The following is a 22,505-nucleotide window of genomic DNA, read 5'->3' as shown; positions in this document are numbered from 1 at the left end:
TGGTTTAAAGATCTTTTATGTAAAGCTCCCTACTCATCTAGGCGAATGGGAAATGGTAGTTAATGTTTGCAAATAGTTCCCCGAGGTTATCTGCTTGCTAAGATCCTTCCTGGTCCAGGAAGGAAATTTAGGCCACTTTGTGGGCAGGGAGTCCTATTTAATGTTGAGCACCTGGCGAGCGCCACTTCGCAGCCAAGCACCCTCAGACCCTGGTCCAGACCCGGGCTAAAATAGGGAGGAGTGGGTGGATTCTGGCATCCCAGAGCTCTACAGAGGGGTCTAGTTAGGCCTCAAAATACGGTTCCCTTCCACCTAGGAGCGCGGGAGCGCGCACCACGCGCCAAACTCGAGCTGCTGCAGTCTCGAAGCCTGGGCTCAGAACGATTTCAGTTTCCTTTCCGCCGCTGCTGCCCCACCCCCAGCGGCAGCCCGGGGATTTGCCCAGTGATCAGTGACGTATAGGGGACAAAGGTTCCCATTGGGAGACGGCGTTCGGCAGGGGCCAATCCGGGCGCTGGTCTGGGGGAAATCTCAGTGGAGGGCTCCGTAGAGCCCGGAGATTACCGGGCGGGGACGCGCCGTCGCGTTGGGTGCTGGCGGTGGAGCACGACCCGGAACTGACCGCCGCGGGAAAGAAGCGACCCCGGCCCGGGATTGGCGGCCCGGAGCTGGGGACCGGTGAGTAGGGGGCGCCCGGTGAGAAATGCAGCAAAGCAGCAGTCACACACGCGCCCCGGGGTCCGGGGGACCGAACGCGGCCGGGCCGCGCGCGGGGCGGGCTCGGGAGAAGGGTGAAGTTCGCCGCGTCCTCCCTCCCAGTCTAATCCTCCTGCTTGCTTGGGCCTCCATTCGCTCCTTCCTCGTGGGTCTTCCTCGCTTTCCAGTTTCCAACTCAGGCACCGATCCATTCTTGTCTCTAGAGGCAGAAGTAAGCGGGCCCAGATGACAGTCTCGTTGCTTGGAGCCGAGTAGACGGCCAGTCTGGTTCCACCATCAAAGTCATGGTGGTTTTTTTTTTTTTTTTTTTTTAATTTGGTCAGAATAAACCGGTTTAGCCACGTATACTTGGAGCTGTGCATTCACTCCCTCTTCCAGCCCATTAGCACATTAGCATTTTCCGTGCTGCTTTTCTCCCTATATGGCCTTAGAAAAGCGTGTAAATTTATCTTTGTGGAGCAAATGCAAGGCAAACTCCCAGTACATTCCAGATTTTGACACCACATTCATTCATGCATACAACAAATATCACTGTCAAGGACCGTGCCTGAGCCTCCTGTTTAGCTGTTAGCTAAAACCATAATCCCTAGAGTGTCCCCCACCCAGTTTAAAAGAATCAGCTTTTTTAAAAAATAGACTTTTTAAATATTCCTCAAATTGCAATTCTTTTTTTTAAAAAATAGTCTTTATTTTCTAGAACATTTTTAGATGTATAGAAAAATTGTGATGATAGTACAGAGTTCCGATATACCCCAAACCTGTTCCCCATTCAACATCTTACATTTGTATAGAACGTTTGTTAAAATTAATGACCTATGATGAATATATAAATCACAATTGTACACTATAATTGGCTAACATACATAATGTATTCAGATTTCCTTCGTTTTTACCTAAGTACTTTTTCTGTTTCATGATCCCATCCTGGCTACCACATACCAACTACTTTTCATAATGCTCCGCTTGGCTGTGGCAGTTTCTCAGATTTTGTTTGTTTTTAATGATATTGAGAGTTCTGAGGAATACCCACCACCTATATTATATAGGCTGCCCCTCTTGGAATTCGTTTGTGTTTTTCTCCTAAGACTGGGCATATAGGTTACTAAGGGGAGGACCACAGAGGCAGATTGCCATTTTCATCACTTCACATCAAGGGAACATGCTTTATGACTTGATGTTGATCTTGATCACCTGGCTGAGATAGTGTAAGTATTCCCCACTCCTACCCCTCATACTGTACTCTTTGGAAAGTAGTCAAATTATGTGCAGCCGAACCTGAGGAGTGGGGAGTATGCTCTTCCTTCCTTAAGGGCAACTCTGTACATATATTATTTGGAATTTTTCTTCATGGAAGATGTGTCTTTTTCGCCTTATTTATTAACTTACTTAGTCATTTATTTGTATCACTGTGGGCTTATGGATATTTATTTTATAATTTGGGTTATAATCCAGTACTGCATCATTTTGTTGCAACTTTAACCAGTGGGAGCTCTTTGAAGTTGGCTCCCCTGCTCCTTTCTAGCATACATTTCTATAGATCTTTTTGCTGTTGAAAACACTTTCACTTATGTGACCTTGCTTGAACTTCAAACAGCCCAGCGAACTTGACAAGACGTTGTTATTCTTACCTTGTTAAGCAGTAAGGAAAGTGAGGCCCAAGAGCAACAGATGACTTCTTAGATGCCACTTACCCCAAAGGGAGTGACAGGCTATGCTCAGACTGGGGTGACTGCTACAGAAGACACTGAACTGCAGAAGAGAGACTGAGTTGAGGCTTTTTGGGGTGACTTCAGACTTAGACCTCCCCAGGATCAGAATAGAAAAGACATGGAGAAGGGAAGAAAGGTTTTGGAAAACAAAGGCTTAATTTGGCTGGCAACCAGGGTGAATTAAAACTTGCCAGTTTGGTAGAAATGCAGTGTTGACCTTTCCCCAACACTATATGTTGATCTGGGTAATGTTTGTGGCCAGGAGTGACTAATCTGAGGGGAGCCCTTGGAGCCTTCTGCTGAAGCAAGATTGTAAAGTGGGAAGGGGAGCGTGGTCGGGGAGAATGAAGATGATAAATGGGGCTCTGGAATCATGGGATAGCATTTAGTCCCATGAACATTTACAGACTTTGTGCCCGACACTGGAGATATGGAAAGATCACTGAGATGTGACCCATGGGTTCACATTCTGGATGGAAGAAAGATGGGTAGAAGTATCAATTAGGAAGTGGTGTGACAGTGCTGTGATAGCACTAATAATGTAATACAGTGTTTGCAGGAGCTTCCTGAGGGAGAGATTCATTCAGCTCAGAGGTGGGATGGGCACAGGAAGTACCTCACAGATAAGGGGGCAGATCTGATTTGAGCTTCGAAGGATAAGCTGGGACTGAGTAGATCATGTACTAGAGCGAGGGGTGGGATTGGAGGCGGTGAAGAAGGAGCTGTCTTTCCAGTTCAGTGTATCTAGCATTAGGCTGAGGCTAGATTGGTAAGTGGGGGCCAGATGATAGGGGCCCGGCTGTGCAGTTTTGACCTCAGTTAGGAGTTTTGAAGCAGGAGAGTGACTGGATGAGATTCATGTGTTTGCCGATCCTGGCAGGCTTTGCATAAGATATGCTACATTTCACAGAATCCGAGATGTCATCATTTATTTTATGTTCCATGTAGAAAAATGTCTTGCTAGTTAAATTATGGCATGCCAGTAATCACATTTCAAAGATGCTAACATATAACCACAAGGGTATCTCCAATTTGGTGAAAAGTGGTAACTCCCTAGCTGGAGGCTTAGGGCCTTCCTTTCTCCAAGGAATGAATGGTTAGAATATCTCCATTCCACTCACTCATAGATGTTGAGTTCACTTGAAGAAACTAAATTTGATAAACTGACTTTTTCCTGCCTGACAGCAGATTGTAAAAACAAACAAACAGTAAAACTGGGATGCCTGATCCAAGGATTTCGTCTATGTTTATTCTGCCTTAGTGGCTCTTGATCACAGTAGTGACTATGTTGCACAGTAAATGTGCTGATGCACTTGCCAAACCTTTATTTCAGTTTGTCCTGTGAATCACTTGGATGTGTCCTCCCAACTGCATTTCTTCATGGTTATATTGAGACCCAGAAAGGTCAAGAATCTAGCCCCGACCTGCACAGCAGAGTAGCTGAAGCTGGGTGATGATCTGGATTTTCATGCCAACCCAGGACTCTTCACTGAAGGCTTTGGTTAGAATGGCAGCTGGGGTGGAAGAAGATTCACAATTTCTAGGCGTTATGGAGAGGGGCTGTGATGGCTGAGAGCAGGTTGGAGATCTGTCATGTCCTGGCAGGTCGTATTCTACCTGTGGGGCCCAGAGAGAGAACAGACCTGCCACTTGGTGTCTACCTTGGCCACAAGACATTGTCTAAATAAAGAGACTGATTTTTCTGCGTAAGCTCTTTGTATATTTCAGCCTAATAACTTTCAACAACTTCCTGTGCTATATATGGTAGCGTTTTTTTGTTTGTTTGATTTTTTGCAGATAATAGACAAGTCCAAGCTGGCTGGGCAGAAAAGGCATTTATTAGCTCCAGGGACACAAAAGTCCAAGGGTAGGCTAGCTTCAGGCACAGCTCGATACAGGTTTCACTAGATGCCATCAGGACCTGGTTTCTTTCACTTCATTCCTGGGTTGGCTTCATTCTCAAACATGCTAACCCTCTGGCTAGCTGTTCTAGCAGCTCCAAACCATATGACCTCACTTCTTGAAAGGTCTCAAGAAAAAGTTTTCAAGAATCTTTTTTTGCCCCTGTTTCTCAACTAGGTCTCCTTGTTACTGGCTGTAACTGAATCATTTTCTTACCCCTGAAACAAGCACTGTGGCCAGGGGTGCTTAAGGCTCATTCTCTTGCTCCACCCTTGAGCTGAGAAGGAACTCCACCCTGACCACATAATCCCCAGAAAGGAACTGGGTAAAGTTGGCAGGAGAAGGAAGAATGAAACCCGGCAGACCCTCCCCCCCCCACTCAAAGATAAACATTTACAGCGCTTATTCGTTGAATTAAGGGCACAGTATCTGATCTACTGCTGTAGGGCTGATTCCCTGGCCTGTTACTGGGCCTCTCATGCTGTTTCTTTCTATTATTTTTTTAAAAGCATTAAACACACACACACACAATGGGATTCTATTTCTCGTTCACTAGATAGGCAAATTTTTTTTTTAGAGTATAAAGCATCTATTACATAACTTTTAAAAATTGAGGTATCATTGACATATTAGTTTTAGGTATACAACATAATGATTTGGTATTTGTGTATTTGTAAAATGATCACAATAGTCCTATGAACATCTGTCACCATAGTTTCAAAATGTTTTCTTCTTGTGTTGAGAGCTTTCAAGAGCCACTCTCCTACCTGCTTTCAAATATGCAGTACAGTTATTTACTATAGTCACTGTGGCGGAAATGTAAAAGGTGACAATATCAGGTGTTGGTGAGACCGCGGAGCAGCGTGGGTGCTTGTAGCCTGCTGATGGGGACGTACACTGGTACAGCCGCTTTGGAAGCAGTTTGGCCTGATACAGTCCAGTTGAGATGCATCCTACTTGCCCGTATTTACTAGGGCACTTGAGCAGAAATGTTCACAGAGTAGTGTTTGTGATTGTCCCAAACTGGAAACAACTTGGGGCCATGAGAAGTAGGCTACATCAGAAGTAGAATTATGTAATTGTCAGGAACAAAATCGGCTCACAATCACATGAATGAACCTTACAAGTGTGATGTTGGTAGCCCCTGCCCCCTCCAAATGCAATATGATTCCACTTATTTGAAGCTCTAAACCAGGAAAATTAAGCTGTATTGTTCATGGGTGCATACCTAGTACAAAACTGAAGAAGAGGGAAGGAGCGATTATCACTGTTATAATTTATTCCAAAGCAACCATTTTCTGGGACGCAGCTTTTTCTTCTCTCCTGGTTTCTGTGCGTTCCTGGAGCCAAACCTGCGATACTGTGAGCCGTGTTGTGCAGGTGATGGCAGCCCACTGTTATCGCTGCTGCGGGGAATCTGAAGAAATCGCCTCTTAGTACTTTCCCATCTTGCTGGAGGGAAGGGGCAAGCAGCTGAGATTGTTTGCACTCATTCAGCAGACACTTAGGAAGCATTTTGCAGGCATCTGATGCTCTGTGCCTGGACTTTATTCACTTCCTCAGCCAGTTTTTATTGTTTCCTCTGTGCCAGGCACTGTGCTAGATTCTGGGGATGAGGCGGATGCAGTCTCTGTCCAAACGTGGTGGGAAAAGCTGGTGTTAAATGAGTAATTATACTCACTAGATGTAAGCTTTGGGAGGGCAGGGATTTTCCCATTTTTGTTCTCTGCTGTGTCCTCAGTGCCTGTCACTTAGTAGTCACCCAAAAATATCATCAGCTATTGAATGAATGATGACAGCCTTCTCCTTAAAAGCCTCAGAGGCACTTTAAAGCCTTGTCCCATCACCTCCCAGTGGCTGCTGCCACCATCACCCCGACTATGCAGAGCTTGTCTCTGCGTGGCCTTGCACAGTGCTTCAGAGCATCGCTGATGTTCGGCCCTGTGGGGGAAAGTAACCTATGTGTGACCTCAAGAATGCACTGTCCACTATCTCCTGAGATGGCCTGGTGCCCAGCCCACAGCCACAACCAGGCTTGAAAATCTGGGGAGTCAAGGCCTTTGGTGTCATCAGCAGGGGCATGGGCACTCCTAGTATCCAGATCCAGATCACTCGCTTTTCGCCCTGAATTCTGTGCTCTCTGGCTTTGTTAGTGGTGTCTCACAGAAGTTCATTTCTAGGAGAATTTGCTTATTTCAGCCTAAGAAGTCAGGATTAATCTGGAGCCCCAAGAGCCCTTTGAACCCTAAGGGGTTCCCATGGGGCATGGAGCCCGAGGCTGTGCTTTGGGATTACACGGAAGAAGGGCTCCTTGTTTGGAGCCTCACATGTGGACTTGAGAAGCAGCCTGGAGGCCAGAGTGCACTGCAGGGACTGGAGGGGTCCTTTCCCTCTGGAACTGGGCCAGGGTAGGGAGATGATGAAGAGTGTGAGTGTCTGTCCCTTACCAGGTGTGGCATTCCTGGTGATGCTTCCCTCAGCTAGTTTATGCAGCTCACAGTGGTTCTCACAGCAAAGAATTGCGCATGACATCCACATCCTGACTGCGTTGCCAGAAATATGTGGTGTCACCTCGGCCAGCCTGTTGACATACGCAGAGCAGGTATTTACAAGTCCCGGAGAGTAGTCGGGGACAGGTGGATCATGGGGCAAGGGGAACTCTGGAAGTCGGGAGTGTCTCCAGTTCTGCCTGGTTCTGGGGAAACGCAACCAGCTTCTGGGTTATTGAAGGGACAGAAGACCTGCCTATCCCAGAGCAGGGGTGTGTGGCCTCTGGTACAAGGTAACTCCTGAAATGACTTCCTGCAGTCTCGGAATTCTCATTTGGGTAAAGGGCGTAGGGTGGACCACATCATCTCTAAGATTTTTTTCTGGCTCTGGCTTTCTGTGGTTTCTGTCCACCCAACAGCCAGGAATGGAGATAATGAGAATTTTACCCCCTTATTTTCCCCCAAACCTGTTGAGATAATCAGAATATGCTGAAGGCACAAAAGCAGAAAGGGCAGAATCTTGGGGGAGCTTGGTCAGTTGGGGAGGGGTTTAGGGAGAGGGTCAGTTTTGCGTTGGCTCAAAAGGGTTGGATGTGGGGTGGGGAGCAGTTGTTCAGGTCTGTTTCATCCGAACCCCGCTTCCTGTCATATCTAAGGCCAGGGTGCTTTTGGTCAGTGTCAGCAGTGCTACGTGCCCCTTTACTTCCGTCAGCACTCTTCAGCTGACAAAGCCCTTCTATTGGGATGACCTCATCGGAGCTTCCTGACAAAGGGGCTGGTATTTGACCCGCTTTCCAGTTTGCCTGGGCAGAGAAGAGAGTGGCGTGGGTTGGGCTGAGGCGTCAGCACCAGACACTGCTGTGCGCTCTTGGGAAGGTGCTTATCCCTGAGCCTCGGTATCCTCCGAAGAGTATCCTGATCATTAAATGACATAAGATGTGTAAGTGGCAGATAAGGTGGGTCCTGTGTAAGTGCTGCTGCTAAGAAGTCATCAGTCACCTGGGTATGGGGTTAGAGCCCAAACTTGACCCTGAATTCAACCCACAGATTTGCACCTCAGTTCTTGCATGTATTCAGCAATGCTATAGTAAGCCGTCTTCGATATGTGTTCTGTGTTCAAGGTGGAGCCTATATAACCAAGTAATGGGACTGAACATAGAAATGGACTGTGTATGTTTTGTTTGTCTCGTTCAGGAAGACTCTCAAACAAGTGCACATACAATTAGCGTTGCCTTCACTCCCTCTGAATCCATTCATTTGTTCAGTGCCTCTGTATTGAGCTTCTGCAAGTGTCAAGTGATTTTCAACATCTTTGGTAGTTACAGGCCCTTGTATGGATTCTTTTAAGAAGAATGGAAAACTCTAGCCCCTCTCCTGAGAAAACTTTTTATTTTATTTTATTGAACCATTGAAAAGTTAAGTTGTGGTCTTATAGTCCTAAATATTACAGCATGCATTGCCTAAAAATATGGATATTCTCAGACCTAACTTCAATAAATGCCCTTAAAAGTCAATAATCATTTCTTAATATGATCCAATACCCAGCCTTTTGTCAAATTTCCTCTAATTGTCCCCAAACTGTTTTTATAGTTTTTTTAAAACCAGGATCCAATCAAGGTATTTGCATTTGGTTGCTATTTCTCCTTAGTCTTTTAAAATCAAGAATAACCCTGTTTTATCTCTTATGATATTTGCTTATTCTGGATTTATGTGATTGTTTCCTCGTGGTGTAGTTTTGCTCATTCCTCTATCCCTCATATTTTATATAAACTGGAAGTTAGGTTGAAAGACTTGATTAGATTCATCCATGTCAAACATTTTTGGCAGGACTGCTTCAAGGGTAACGTGCAATTCACATGGTGCCATGTTGGGGAACATATGCCAGTTTGTCCCTCTATTAGCGATGCTGGATTTGGTTCCTGACTAAGGCCACCTCCAGGTCTCTCCCTTATCAATGTACATTAGGGAGTAACCTACTGGGTGGTACTTTGGCACCATGGGACAGTCCTGTCGCCTAGTACCTTTCACCTCACGGTTTTAGCATCTATTGATGATCTTATTATAATGGGAATTGCAAGATGGTGTTTTTCTAATTCTATTATCCGTCCTACACTTATTTACCAGTGTTCTTCTATAATCCCTAGACAGGTTTGTTCATCTAGTACGTATGCAGTCTTTTTTTTTTTAATGGCATTACCGGGGATTGAACCCAAGACCTCATGCATGCTAAGCACGTGCTGTGCCACTGAGCTATAACCCCTGCGCCCTATCATTTTCATGTAGTGTCAGGGGTTTAGAAGTTCATCAAAGCCCAGCATGGAGGCTGGTGAAGATCACCTGCTCTAAGTAATGAGGGCACCTGACTGTGTCAGGTTTTGTATGGACAGAGAGCTGTAGCTGAGCTCTTGATAGTCCTTTTTATTCTTCCAATAACTTGCAACAGAATTAAATTCCCAGCCCCAAAGATAACATATGCTGTCCCCCTACAGCAACAAAAGAAACAAATAAGTTTTTGAACTACCAAGCCCCTCAGCAAACGGAGCTGGTGAAGGACTCCAACGCCCACAGGAATCACCAGCACTGTGGCCCTTTCCTCCGTCCCAACCCTGTGTCAGGCTGTGTCACCTGGAGGTGCTGGGTCAGACTTACTTTCTCAACAGTGAAACCAAGGAGTTGGACCTGGCATTTCCTAGGATTTTACTAGTAATACTAGCATTCTAAGAACTTTATTACCTTCATTTGCCAGTTAAATTCCTTAATTCTTTCATTTGAGCTGTGTAGGTACATGTCTTCTCTACACTCATTACATCTCTAAAAGTTGCTCATCTCCAAATCCATCAGAGCTTCCATCAGCCGTGAAGCCCTTACATTTGTACAGAACTTTTACTCTATAAAGCACTTTAACAGTGCTGCGTTAGAGCCTCAAGAAGTAGACTTTAGATTCCTGTGTTGTTTTCTCTTTGGGGCTTTATTTCTAGCTCATTCATGTCACTGCAGTGAAAGAACTCGAAGGCCAGTGAACTCGGTTGTAATGGACTTTCATGTACATGATCAGTAATCATATTGATTTGCCTGTGGTTCCAAGGGCTTCATTCCAGCCTCGCAGTTACCTGCGCACCCTGGCTGCCGGCTGTCTTCCCACAAGTTGCTTTCTGTGGGTCTGTGGCAGAGCAGATGCCCCAGCCCCCTGCCCCACGAGGCCCGCGTTTGCTTTAAATCGGGAGCACGTGTGTCACTATGGCGGTGCACCCTCACTTCCTCTCTTGCTGCAACTTTAAATTTCTGCTCTTGCTCTACTTGTGCTTTGAGTAGATTTGGGAGCCAAGGGTTCTGGGTTCTCTTAGATTCTCCTCTGTACCGTGCTTATGCTTAGTCCTTTCAACATGATTCCTTTACTCAACCCACTTAAAAACCCTTGAAGGTAAGTATCACTCTCCCCATTTTATGGATGGATGAACTGAGGCTCAGAGTATTAAATGGGTTCTCTCTTGTCACACAGAGTTGGAGACAGGAGGCAGCAGTTGGGTTGGGTGTGCTGAGGCTCCCTAACCTCAAACAGGAAGTGGGCCAGGCCTGCAAAGGTAAACAGGACTAAAGTCCTCTCTGTGCTCAGCATCTGGGCTCCCTGTGAGGGCTAAGCCCTCATCAGCACATCACAGTCACAAACTACCTGAGAATTCCTCCCACATTAGTTTCAGTCGCCCTTATTAGCAGCACAGTAGCGAAGCCAGCTACACGGGGGAGTCACAGCTGAGAATGAGTCCAGTGTGGCCAGGCCATGCTCTGCCTGCAGGCTGGGTCTAGGTAGAGACCAGCGTTCCTGGGGAAGTGAAACAAGTCAAAAACTTCAGCACAGCCCAGGGAAACATCTATAAAGGAGGACACTGAAACTCAGGCTCTTGGTGCTTCTTGAGTCTTGATAAAGAACCTCAGTGCACTTAGCTCTTAGACCCCGAAATCTGGAGGGCAAACAAAGGAATCTTTTAACTCTGTCAGGGCCCCCCATGAAGAGTTGAGCAGCTTGTGCACTGCACAAATAAGGCATCGCTGTGTATGTAACAGACATTGCAGATTTGTATATTATGTCGATTTTCCAGCTAGTTATCTAGTGTCTTATTTTGTCATAATTGGTACATTAGAGCAATTTCCCAACAGATGGAAGGAAAGGGTCTTGAGGTAGGAGTGCTTTCCCAGCAGCACGGCATGGGCTGGTGGCAGCCCTGCTCTCCCTTCTCTGGGCCTCAGTTTCCTCATCTGTAAAATGAGTGGTTGGACTTGAGGATCGGTAAGGTCCTATCGCTCTGATTTTGTGTGAGCCTTGTAGGAGCTGCTCAGCGTCTGTCGAGTGACAGATTGGTCACTGGAGCTGGCAGCCCTGTACGAGGCTGCCACTGCTGCCCCCCTGCTGTGCCTGCTCTTGACTCCATGTCTGGTCTCCAAGGAGAAGTCCCACCAGCGAACAGGGACCCCTCTGAGCTAAGGACACCATGGCCACGTCAGCACCACTGCGGAGCCTGGAAGAGGAGGTGACCTGCTCCATCTGCCTTGATTACCTGCGGGACCCAGTGACCATTGACTGTGGCCACGTCTTCTGCCGCAGCTGTACCACCGACGTCCGCCCTGTCTCAGGGGGCCGCCCCGTCTGCCCCCTCTGCAAGAAGCCTTTTAAGAAGGAGAACATCAGGCCCGTATGGCAGCTGGCCAGCCTGGTGGAGAACATTGAGCGGCTGAAGGTGGACAAGGGCAGGCAGCCAGGGGAGGCGGCCCGGGAGCAGCCGGACCCGCATCTGTGCGCGCGGCACCGGGAGAAGCTGCACTACTACTGTGAGGACGACGGGCAGCTGCTGTGCGTCCTGTGCCGGGAGTCCCGGGAGCACAGGCCCCACTCGGCCGTCCTGGTGGAGAAGGCCGCCCAGCCCCACAGGGTAAGCCTTCCTCACCCCCGCAGGGCGGGATGCTCTGCTCGGCATCCACCTGGAGGCCAGGCCCGGCTCAGACCCCTTTGAAGGCTTCTTGCTGCGGAGGACCAGCCAAGTCCTCCCTCCTGCCTCAGGCCAGAGCGTCCACCTGTCCCCACTGCTTGTCTTTCTACAGGAAAAAATCCTGAACCACCTGAGTACCCTAAGGCGAGACAGAGACAAAATTCAGGGCTTTCAGGCCAAGGGAGAAGCTGATATCCTGGCTGCGCTGGTAAGTGAGGCTGTAGAGGGGAAGCCCTGAGGCCGAGAGGAGCAGGAGCTCCCAAGGCCCAGCTGCGGGGCACCCGGCTCCCTGGGAGACGGAGCCCTGACTGGACTGGCAGCCGGGGGGCCTGGGCTTTGGCTCAAGCCCTGCCAGTCTGGGCTCTGTGCTCTGGGCCCACTTCCTCGTCTCGCGAGTGAGTGGGTTGCCTGGATGTCAGCTAAGGTCCTTCTCCTTCTGTGACTCTGCTGCAGGCCATGTCTGCTTGGCAGAGCCAGAGTGCAGGGAACCAAGTAAGGCCCAGCCTGGTTCTTCCTTCAAAGAGAGGGAGAAAGACATATTCCTGAGAGTGCAGGGGAGCCGAGGGTTTGGAAGGTCGGAGCTGGCTCCAGGATAAGAACTGAGAGAGGTAGGCTGGGCAAGGCCTGACCAGCTCTGAGGACACTGTGTCTAGTGAGTCCTGTGCCTGTGGTTGCCAGTAGTTAGAAAACAGAGGCAGCGTGTGTGTGCTTGATTAGAGATGGGATCAGAGGGGGAAATCCGATAAGAGGATTCCAATTTTCTGGGGGAAAGTCAGTTGGGGAAGTAGACACTATGGAGGGATGTTGGGGCCAGTCCCAGCAGTGACCAGTTAGGCGCTGGGAGAGAGACAGAGTGAAGCGGGAGGTGGCTCAGGACCAGGGAGTACCTCTAGGCCCTCATTGTGCAAGGATTCCTCCAGCCCAATATTAATTAGTCAGTGAGAGAACCGAGGATGCTGATCAGATCCCTGGCTGGACACGGCAGGGAAACTCGGAGGCGGTAAAGGACATGGTCCCTGAGCACAGACGTTCCAGTTTCACTGAGGAAACAGGATAGAGTCTTACATGTTAGGGATGGGGCACACACACAGAACTTTATACATAATGGAGGAGGGGTGCTGAAGAGAGGATTCAGGCTCAGATGAAGTTTATCAAGGGAAACTTCCTGGAAGAGGCAACTCACAGCAGTTGGTATCCAGGAGGGAAGTGTGCTGGCTTGCAATGTTCCTCAAAAGGCCCCAGAACATACTGGTTTACCTAGGACAGATCAGTGGCAGGTGGAGTCAGGGGTCCAGTCCCGTGGTGTCTGAGGGAACTGAACTGATGGACTTACTGTGTCTTTGAGGAAAGGAGGTCAGCCCAGGAGTGCTCTAAAGCCCCTTCCAGCCCGAACAGTGTAGAATTCATGAACGGAGGTAGCTCGGAGCCAAGAGCCAGCCTGTGCATCAGATCCTGGAGGGATAGTCCACCCCGGGGCGGAGGCGTCACCCCTTCTCCCCCTTCCCACCCCTGCAGAAGAAGCTCCAGGACCAGAGGCAGTGCATCGTGGCTGAGTTTGAGCAGGGCCACCAGTTCCTGAGGGAGCGGGAGCAGCACCTGCTGGACCAGCTGGCGAAGCTGGAGCAGGAGCTCACAGAGGGCAGGGAGAAGTACAAGACCAGGGGCGTCGGGGAGCTGGCCCGGCTGGCGCTGGTCATCTCCGAGCTGGAGGGCAAGGCGCAGCAGCCGGCTGCAGAGCTCATGCAGGTGAGAGACCTTCCCGGGGGCAGGGAGCCCGGAGACCAGGGCCACGACCTACGGCCCTGCTCCTCACTTACAGGACCTTGGAGAGGCACTTCCTCTCGGGGCCTCAGTTTTCTCATCTGAAGCATGGAGATGATAATCCTTATTCCCGCCACTTAGTCCAGTGGTTGCATGAGCATAAGATGAGATAATTGGCATGGTGTCACTTCAAAAAGTGAATTTTCTACCAAAAAAAAAGTTTAAAATATTAAAAAGTGCTGTAGCAATGGAAGGGAAGATTACTAGTACATTCGTTACTATCCTCCACCCTCATCACTGCCATCACGAGCCTGTCTTCTAACAAGTCACTGGCAGACACTGGGCCAGGGGAAGCTCTTGATGGTTCTGGAGATGAGGAAGCCTATAGGGTTGGGGTGGCTGAGGGAAGGCTGAATGGCGGCTTCTCTCAAGGACCCAGAGGGTCTGGAGGGGATGGGCAGCTGGTGAAGGAAGACAGACGCAGCCGTGGTTTTCTCTGGGACTGTGAAATTACCCTCAAGAGAAAAAGGTAGAGAGCAGGCAGGGTGCCTCTGGAGCACTTCCTGGAGGAGGTGGCTTTGATGCTGTGAAAGGGAGTCATGGACTGGAGAACAGGTTGCCAAGTTGAAGTGACACCACAACTCCTTCCACCGGAGCCTCCCAGAGGAGTCACACTGCGTTGAATGGGGCTCAGCAGCCTTTGGAGGGAGCATGCTCGATCTTTCTGCTTCCATGGGCCAGGAGAAGGCCTACGTAATAATCTCTTCCACTTGCGTGGTTGGGGGTGGTTGGGCCTGTCGGCAGTGGAACTACCTAGGATCTCCCCTAGGAAAATGCTGTCTCTGGCCAGTGGCAGGGCCATTCGGTAGTGGGACGCTGGGGAGACATGGTCAGGCGAGCCCTCCAGGTACCTGTGCCAGGACAGGTAGCCTCTGCCTGCCTCTCCACCTTTGTGGATTCCGACTCATGCATCGGGACTGGCGGGGACATAGAGCTCTTCAGGCCAGCACCCCCGATGAAGTCACTGAGGGCCAGAGAGTGGAAGCGTTTGTCCTGGGCCTCTGGACTTTTGTTCTTTTCTCTCACTTTGTCCAAATGTCTCTGGCTCCTTCCTTTCCTCCAGATGTCATTCTGTTCCCTTGAATTTCTCTCTTGAACTCTGACTGGGTCACTTGCTGCCTTTCCCCCTCCCCCACCTTCTCCTTCAGGGATGCACATCCTTCCTTTCCCCACAGCTGCCAGTTTCCTTTCCCTGCAGCCGCCGCCACCGTGTGGTTGTGTACTTGTTGGAACAGAGAGAGGGACGCAGCTGGGGTGCTGTGGGGGCTGAGATCCCGTTGCGTCTGCCCAGAGGGGAGCCTCTCCCCATCCACCCAGAAGAGCCTCCGAGACCACTCAGACTGAAAACATCCCTGGGGCCGGGTGGGAGGAGTGAGGGAGAAGAAGTGGGTGTCTGCCGAAAGCCAGGACAAGAAGTATTGGTGCTGGTGCGTTGTATCTGTGTGTTTTGTTTGCGTTTGCTTTTGCGGCAGGGGAACTGGACAGCTAACTCCTGAATTGTCACTAGTACTTCCCCAGAGATTATTTGACTGTCAATGGACAGTAAGAATGAGGCCCTATTAAGACAGGGGCCCTGATCCAAAAGTGGTAGAGAAATACAGGTGAGAGGGAAAAGCAATGGGACGAAAGATGAAAAACAGAGGCCCTTTGACAACGGTGATAGAAAAAGAAAGAAAGGTCTCTGGACCGGGAATATCAAGACATTAAAGGGAACTAGGGGATAAGAGAGGCCAGAGAGACACTGGAGCCCTCCTGCTTCAGCCCCGCACGGCCTTGCAGGGCAGGGTGGCAGGTCACATGTCTGCCTCTCCCGCTGCTGGTCGCCTTCCACACCCATGAATAGCCTTCGGGAGTGCTCTCTGTTAATGCCCAGCGTGTCCGTGACGCCTGCCCCAGCCCCTCTGCTCTGACGGCCTGTTTCATGACAGCCCCAGGCATCTGGGGGAGAGAGGCCGTCCAGGAGCCTTGGGCAGGTTGCTTCCCTCTGGAGGCCCTGTGTGAGGCTGCAGGTCGCCCCAGTCTCCCCTTCTGTGTCCTTTGGGAGAAGGGTTCCTGCACTGGTGCTCCGGGTCCTCACAACCTTTAACCCTTAGACGGGCTTCATTCTCTGTTCTAGCAACTCCTGTGTCACCAAATATGTCCCCTTGGCTCCCTGACCCCACCCGCCCACTGCCCTTTTATTTGCCCTTTGATACCACGAATCTCAGCAGAGTTGTTGGCATACCCTCTCTCAAGATTTGTCACCCTGACCTCTGAAGCCGGCTTGGACTTCCTTCTTGTGACGGACAGATTAGAGGGATTTGCCAGCAACTCACAGCCAGTCCCTGGGCAGTTGCTTTGTGGTTGGGGCGGGTGGAGTTCTGACCTCTTGTATGGCCTCCCCTGGAGCAAAGCCCCAAGTTCTTGAGGCTTGCTGGAACAGCCCACAGCAGCCACAGTTGGGTGATGTTCCATTTGTTTCCCAAATCTCGCTCTCTCAAAGAGGCCAGGCTGCACCCACCCTCACCTGGTCCCCCTTCACGCTCCTCCCCTTCCTACAGCACTCACCCCATCACAGCATAGCGTAATGGATTTGTCGTGTTGATTGTTTGCTCTCTGCTTCCCCCTACTAGGCATTTGTGTCTCTTTTTCTTCCCTGCCCTATCCCAGGCTTCTAGAGTGGTGCCAGACACACGGGAAGCACTTAATTAACATTCGTGGAATGAGTGAAAGGAAGGCAAAAATTAACAGAATATTATGGAGGCTTTAGACTCATAAAAGAGAAACAACCAGCATCTCACAAGAACCCCCTCCCCATGTCCTGTCACTTATATGACACCATCCTCCCTCCTGCTCAAGCCACTGCCTGTCCTTGATTATCCTTCACCAGTGTGCCCAGGGTCTCAGACACACCTGGAATGTGCAGCTTCCCTGACTCCAGTGAGTTCAGGCATCGTTAGTTCTCACCTGGTCCACAAAATAGCCTCCACACTGACCCCTGGCTGTCCCCGCTGCCATGTTCACAGTGCTTCCCTTAACCCATTCTGATCTGATTGATCACTTGGGATTTGGCCAGCTGCTGAATCAAGCAAGTTATTTCTCTCCTGGTAACAATATTCAGACGTGAGGGGTCTAGAGCTGTCAGGGCAGCTGCCATGCGGTCACCCAGAGAGCCGGTTACTTCCATCTGGTAGTTTCACTCACCTCAAGGGATGTTGTCCTGAGCTGTGTAGTCAATGTTGGGCTCACCACCACTGTATCCAAAATAGAGCCAAGGAAAAAGGGGAAGTAGAATGGGATTTCTGTTTTTAAAGGACGTGACCCCAAAATTATAGTCATTGCTTCCTTTCACATCGTGTTGGCTGGAGCTTAGTCACGTGACCAGGCCTGGTTACAAGGGAATCTGGGAAATGTAGTCTTGCTGGGTGGCCCTGTGCCCAGCTATTACTCCACGGGTTCTGTTATTACAAGGAAGAAGGGGGAAATGGGTCCTGGAGGACACTTAGCAGTCTGAGCCGTGTGGAAAGCAGATCACATATAGCACTCCTCTACTTGAAACCCTTTGGTGGCTTCCTACTGAATGTGGAATGGAACTTGAACTCCTTGCTCTGCCTGTCCAGCCCTGCATGATTTGGCCTCCTCTCCCAAGCCCCTTCCCACCTTGCTTGCTTCCCATTCTTCACCTGGCCAGCACCTTCTTCAAATCTCAGTGCAAGTGTCATCCTCTCAGAGAAGTTGGCTGTCATCCCCTGCCCTCCCTCTGTCATTATGATTACTTTGTTTATTTACTTTATTTTTTTGTTGTTTTATCCAGTGCCGCCACTAGAATGTCAGCTCCATAATGAGGGGCCGCATTTATTTTGTTCAGTGATGCATCCCCGGTCTTTAATAGTGTTGATGCGTATGAATGATGTCTTCTTAGAGTCACATTGATGCTTATGCTGTCTTCTCTTCCAGGACACCAGAGACTTCTTAAACAGGTACAAGAGTTTCCTCTCCACAGTGCACCTCATTTTCCTGTTCCTGTGTCCTTGTCCCTGTTCCTTGACCATGGTCCATTTCAGTTAATGGGGAGTGATGTGGGGCCAAAGGGACCCGTACTCCATGGTTCATCCTGACGACCTTCCCTCCTGGGAAGCAAGAACACATCCTTGAGAACTGGCGGAGACTTGCTCTGTACCAGAGCATCTTCCCTGTTACCTCCAACTCCTGGGTCCACGATCTATATCTGTGATGGGACAGGGTGGCAAGGGTAGGGCGTGGCTTGGCAGACAAAAGTGCCCTGGATGTTGAGTCTGCTGATGGTCGTAAGTCCTGGCTCAGTCCTGGGCAGTTCACTTAGTGTCTCTGAGGCCCTGTCTTTCTGTTGCCTGGGGATGATCATACCTTTCCCTCCCCCTCCACACGTGTGAGAGTTGAGAGTAATGTAAGGAGATCTGAGTAACAGGTTTGTCTGTCATCTTCTCAGGTATCCGCGGAAGAAGTTCTGGATTGGGAAACCCATTGCTCGAGTGGTTAAAAAAAGGACAGGAGAATTCTCAGATAAACTTCTGTCTCTGCAGCGAGGCCTGAGAGAATTCCAAGGTGAGGACTGGGGAGGGCATGGGTGCTGCTTCAAGAAGAGGGTGCCGGCTCCTTTCTGCCTGATTCTCTGCCCTCACTCCTCTGAGGCCTCCTGGTTGTTTTCTCTTCTTAGGATCTGAGGGCTGGAGCCTTGTTGTGAAATTAGTACTGTCTAAGTGAGAAAGGACCCATAAGTTTGCTGGGCTTGAGGGTCACTGCATGAGGGTCACTGTCCTTTTTTTCTCCCCAGGGAGGCTGCTGAGAGACTTGGAATATAAGACAGGTGAGTATCTAAAGGGTCGTCCCCAGATTTCCCTCAAATAAACAATACTCTCCCCACGGGGAGCCTTGCTGCCCGCAGGTAGCCCACTCTCTTACACCAGCTGCACATCTAAAGCCCCCACCTTGCATTTTCTGGCCAGTCTGCTGCTCCAGTCTGCACTGGAGGCCCCCATTTGCTAGTCTGACCCTTCCGGCCCCGTGTTTGGTTATTCTGTCCTCAGAGGTCCTGCCACGGTGAGTCCTTTTCCCTGCGACTGAGTTCCTTCTTACCTGCCCTATCACGTGGCTCCTGTATTCAGAGCAAACTGGGACGGCTTCCTAAGGCCAGAGGCCTCTCTGCCCCAGGCCCAGCCACTGACCTCCGCCTCCGCCCTGCCGTCAGGTCGTGCACCGCACACCCGAGGGGCCTGTTCACATGGCCGTAGGTGTGGAGAGAGCCCATTGGATCGTGCAGTGTGGCAGTCCTGCCATGGACACCGTGGAGACTGGGGGTTCCCTCCCAGCCTGCTGATGACACTGTTACTTCTTCCTTTGTCCCCACAGTGAGTGTCACCCTGGACCCACAGTCGGCCAGTGGGTACCTGCAGCTGTCGGAGGACTGGAAATGTGTGACCTACAGCAGCCTGTACCAGAGCGCTTACCTGCACCCGCAGCAGTTTGACTGTGAGCCGGGGGTGCTGGGCAGTAAGGGCTTCACCTGGGGCAAGGTCTACTGGGAGGTGGAGGTGGAGAGGGAGGGCTGGTCCGAGGATGAAGAGGAGAGGGACGAGGAGGAAGAGGGGGAAGAGGAGGAGGAGGAAGAGGAGGCCGACTACGGGGACGGATACGACTATTGGGAAACGGATGAGGACGAGGAATCGTTGGGGGATGAAGAGGAAGAAGAGGAGGAGGAGGAGGAGGAAGTTCTGGAAAGCTGCCTGGTGGGGGTGGCCAGAGACTCGGTGAAGAGGAAGGGCGACCTCTCCCTGCGGCCGGAGGACGGCGTGTGGGCGCTGCGCCTCTCCTCGGCCGGCATCTGGGCCAACACCAGCCCCGAGGCTGAGCTCTTCCCAGCGCTGCGGCCCCGGAGAGTGGGCATCGCCCTGGATTACGAAGGGGGCACCGTGACTTTCACCAATGCAGAGTCGCAAGAACTCATCTACACCTTCACTGCCACCTTCACCCGGCGCCTGCTGCCCTTCCTGTGGCTCAAGTGGCCCGGAACACGCCTCCTGCTGAGACCCTGAGCCCCGACTCCTGCTCCCAGCCCCACACCTGCAGATGCTTCACTTCTCTGGAATTCCAGTGCTCTGTGGCAGGGGAGGAGGTGCCTGGCCAGAGCACCCAGAGCAGGAGAGAGGTGGGACCCCTGTCCGCTGCCACTCCCCTCCCTGTGGCTGTGGCCCCCTTGAGATCTCACTCCGTGCTGTTCCCTCCATCCTGCCCTAAAGCTCTTCTCCCACCTCCAGGGGTTCCCAGGCTGACTTCTGACCATGAAGTCCTTGAGGTCTCCTCCCTCCCTCCTGCCCATGGCCTTTGACCCAGCTCTGCCATCTCCTTGTTCAGTAAGAGGCAAGGCAGCATCTTCTTGCCCAGTGTGGCATCCAATGCCAGCTGCTCTTAGGAAAGACCAGTTGACTCCTACACCCAGGGCCATTTTACTCTTCTCTAATCCCATACCTTCCCTTTGCCCAAGCCCACTTTGCCACCTGCCTTTCCTGGTACTTTCAACACACCTACTGCCATCCCAACTCAGAGTCAGTCATACATGAAAATGTTGAAAATGAGCTGAGTGGAATTCCACTGAGGCGTCCTAGGCCATTGAAGCCGCCTAGAATGCCCGTGGAAAGCATCTCCTCGTAAGGTCCAGAGTCCATGCTTCTCTGAGACCAGGGCTGAGTTTGTGGGGTTTCCAGAAGTGGGAGCGGGGCCTCCCTGAAAGCATCTAAGGGCCGAGGTGGGGATCGGGATATATGCGGCTTTGGGGTAACAGTATCACCTCTAGGGGATGGTCCTCAGGAGGAGAGTTTTTGAAAGAATCCAGGGTATCCTGCTCTTGTCATTGTCAGTCCATATAAAAACACCAGGGCAAAGAAAATATCCAGTCAAGCAAAACCTGTCCTGCCTTGGAAGCCCTGATCTGTTTTTGCAGCAGGATATTAAGCTTCCATCATTGGCCCTACTCAAGATCCAGGTTCCTTTTTCCCAGGAACGGGGCTGGGGAGGGCAAGATGGCTGTGCCAGGAGAAGGCAGCAGGTGCCCCCACCTCAAGAACCCACAAATCTTCATGTCAAGAGAGGAATCAAAGCGTATCTTCTTTGCCCACGGGCCCAACCCACGTCCCCGTCTCTGTCCAGGCTCTGCTAGTGCTTGCTGTTTGGCACAAGCTCCTGCTCCAGCCATATTACCTCGCAGCCTTCGACCTCATCCATCCCAAGCACTCTGCCAGCACCCAGCTTAGCCAGTCTTAACTCCTCCCCCTGCTCTAAGAGACTGTTCCCAGCCGCTGTGGATCTCGGTGGTCTCTTCGCCTCGACATCATCTGAAGTTGCACTCTGTGTATTTCACGTGCTGCCTGAGTCATGCACATCTGATTTCTGCCTCTAGTTTTGTAAGCTCCTTGAGGGCGGATACTGTATCTTATACTTCTCTTATATTTTCCATAGCACCTAGTGCAGTGCTGGGCACAGAGTAGGTGCTCAATAAAAACATGTTGAATAAACAGCCTGGGATTCGTCTATAACTCAGATATTACCAAACCTTTGCAGTCTGTGGCTACAAAGAGGTTCCGCTGACAGCGGTAGCCCAGGGCTTCTCTCCTGGGCCCCTTCTGGGTCCTTGAGAACTCTGCAGCTTTGCCTACTGTCATCTTCATACATGCATGTCATTTCTGGAAGTCCCCAAAGAAGAGCCCTTCCATGGGACACTTAATCAGCCATTGCCAAGGTTCCATCTCGTTCTTCCTCTCCTGCAGTGGTGGCCCTGCACTGAGGTTCCGTGTCTGTGGAGTGTGGGGCTCCCACGAGAAGGGTGACGTCCGGCATGACACACCCACAATCCTTCCTAGGAAAATAAACTGCCCCAAAGGAAATGTCACCTACAGAGATTCAGTGCTGTCTCCAGTACATTCAACTATCTGACCATTTCCTGTCCTCTTTTGATTTTCTTAAATTGCCATCTTAAAGGTAGAAAAAGGAGGGTTACACAAAGTACCTCCAAGATCATACTAGTGGCAAAGAGCACATTTCCTCCCTGTACTCTCGTTTGTGGACTCATTCATGTTTCCCCTTTTTAAAAATTTTACTTTTTCTTTCTAAATACATGTGTGCAAAGTGTGTGGGTTATTGGAAATGACATGCATTATTATTATAGTCTCTTAACTCCCATTGGAATCCTGAGAGACAATAATTCCTTGCATATTCTTGAAATTTAAAATTTTTTGATTGGTACGAATTGCCCGCTAAAATTATATACTACTAGTCTTTATGAAATAATTTTGTAATTCTCAAAATGCCTTCTACCCTTTCTTGGAAAGAGTTTTTATACAATGATGGGAGATTTCTGAAACTTTTAAAGGTGATTATTGTTTAATAAAAAGCTAATAGTTATTAAATAGGCAATATTTCCATTTGGCCAAAATATTAACGCTTCCAAGTCATTGTTGCTTTAGTGAGTTTTATAAGTGTCATGCTCTCAAAATAAACTGTAGAAGATAAAGTGTCAGCATACAAGACCCTTGAAGATAATTAAAATGTGTATTTTACAGTGCCATCTTAGTATAGAAGGTTGCTGGCAAGATTTGTTCAACAGATTATTTTGAATTTTTTATATTTTTCTGTTATTTGTATATTCATATTTTAGGTTTTTTATGAACTACACCTGCACATATGGTCAAGTAGACCTACAGTGCTTGTTACAGTTTTAGAGCTGAAGTTCTTGGGGTTGTGCGCCACCAGTTTGTGTCTTAACGATGTGGAAGGGGGTCATTTTTGTGTTTTTAATATCTTATTTTGTGCTCATCTTCAGCAAGGCTTTTTGAGGGCATTCTATTCAGTGCTTCTAGCAGGGAACCCAGATATAA

General features: G+C 49.8%; 1 protein-coding gene across 3 annotated transcripts; it reads left to right on the top strand.

Annotated features, from left to right (window-relative positions):
* Positions 1 to 520: 520 nt before the first annotated feature.
* On the top strand, positions 521 to 21,146 carry LOC105101151 (tripartite motif-containing protein 26). 3 transcript variants are annotated; one of them, XM_010994256.3, is made up of 8 exons: positions 521 to 678; positions 11,259 to 11,742; positions 11,912 to 12,007; positions 13,315 to 13,545; positions 17,557 to 17,579; positions 18,068 to 18,183; positions 18,413 to 18,445; positions 18,988 to 21,146. In XM_010994256.3, the coding sequence occupies exons 2-8, from the start codon at positions 11,305 to 11,307 to the stop codon at positions 19,668 to 19,670; spliced, it is 1,620 nt and encodes a 539-aa protein (XP_010992558.1). In that variant the 5' UTR covers positions 521 to 678; positions 11,259 to 11,304; the 3' UTR covers positions 19,671 to 21,146. The 3 variants fall into 3 exon arrangements, with proteins under 3 accessions (XP_010992558.1, XP_031290932.1, XP_064332335.1); XM_031435072.2 differs by having other exon boundaries at positions 527 to 678; positions 11,142 to 11,742; XM_064476265.1 differs by having other exon boundaries at positions 547 to 678; positions 11,262 to 11,742.
* Positions 21,147 to 22,505: the final 1,359 nt, after the last annotated feature.

This window comes from Camelus dromedarius, chromosome 19 (assembly GCF_036321535.1).
Source record: "Camelus dromedarius isolate mCamDro1 chromosome 19, mCamDro1.pat, whole genome shotgun sequence".
Classification (NCBI taxonomy): Eukaryota; Metazoa; Chordata; class Mammalia; order Artiodactyla; family Camelidae; genus Camelus; species Camelus dromedarius.
Note: the sequence above shows the minus strand (reverse complement) of the source record. Positions and strands in the feature narration are given on the sequence as shown.

Coding starts and splice junctions, on each gene's coding strand:
- LOC105101151 (XM_010994256.3), top strand. CDS start 11,305: ATGGCCACGTCAGCACCACTGCGGAGCCTGGAAGAGGAGGTGACCTGC. Junction 11,743..11,911: donor AGGCCGCCCAGCCCCACAGG/GTAAGCCTTCCT, acceptor GTCTTTCTACAG/GAAAAAATCCTGAACCACCT. Junction 18,446..18,987: donor AGACTTGGAATATAAGACAG/GTGAGTATCTAA, acceptor TTGTCCCCACAG/TGAGTGTCACCCTGGACCCA.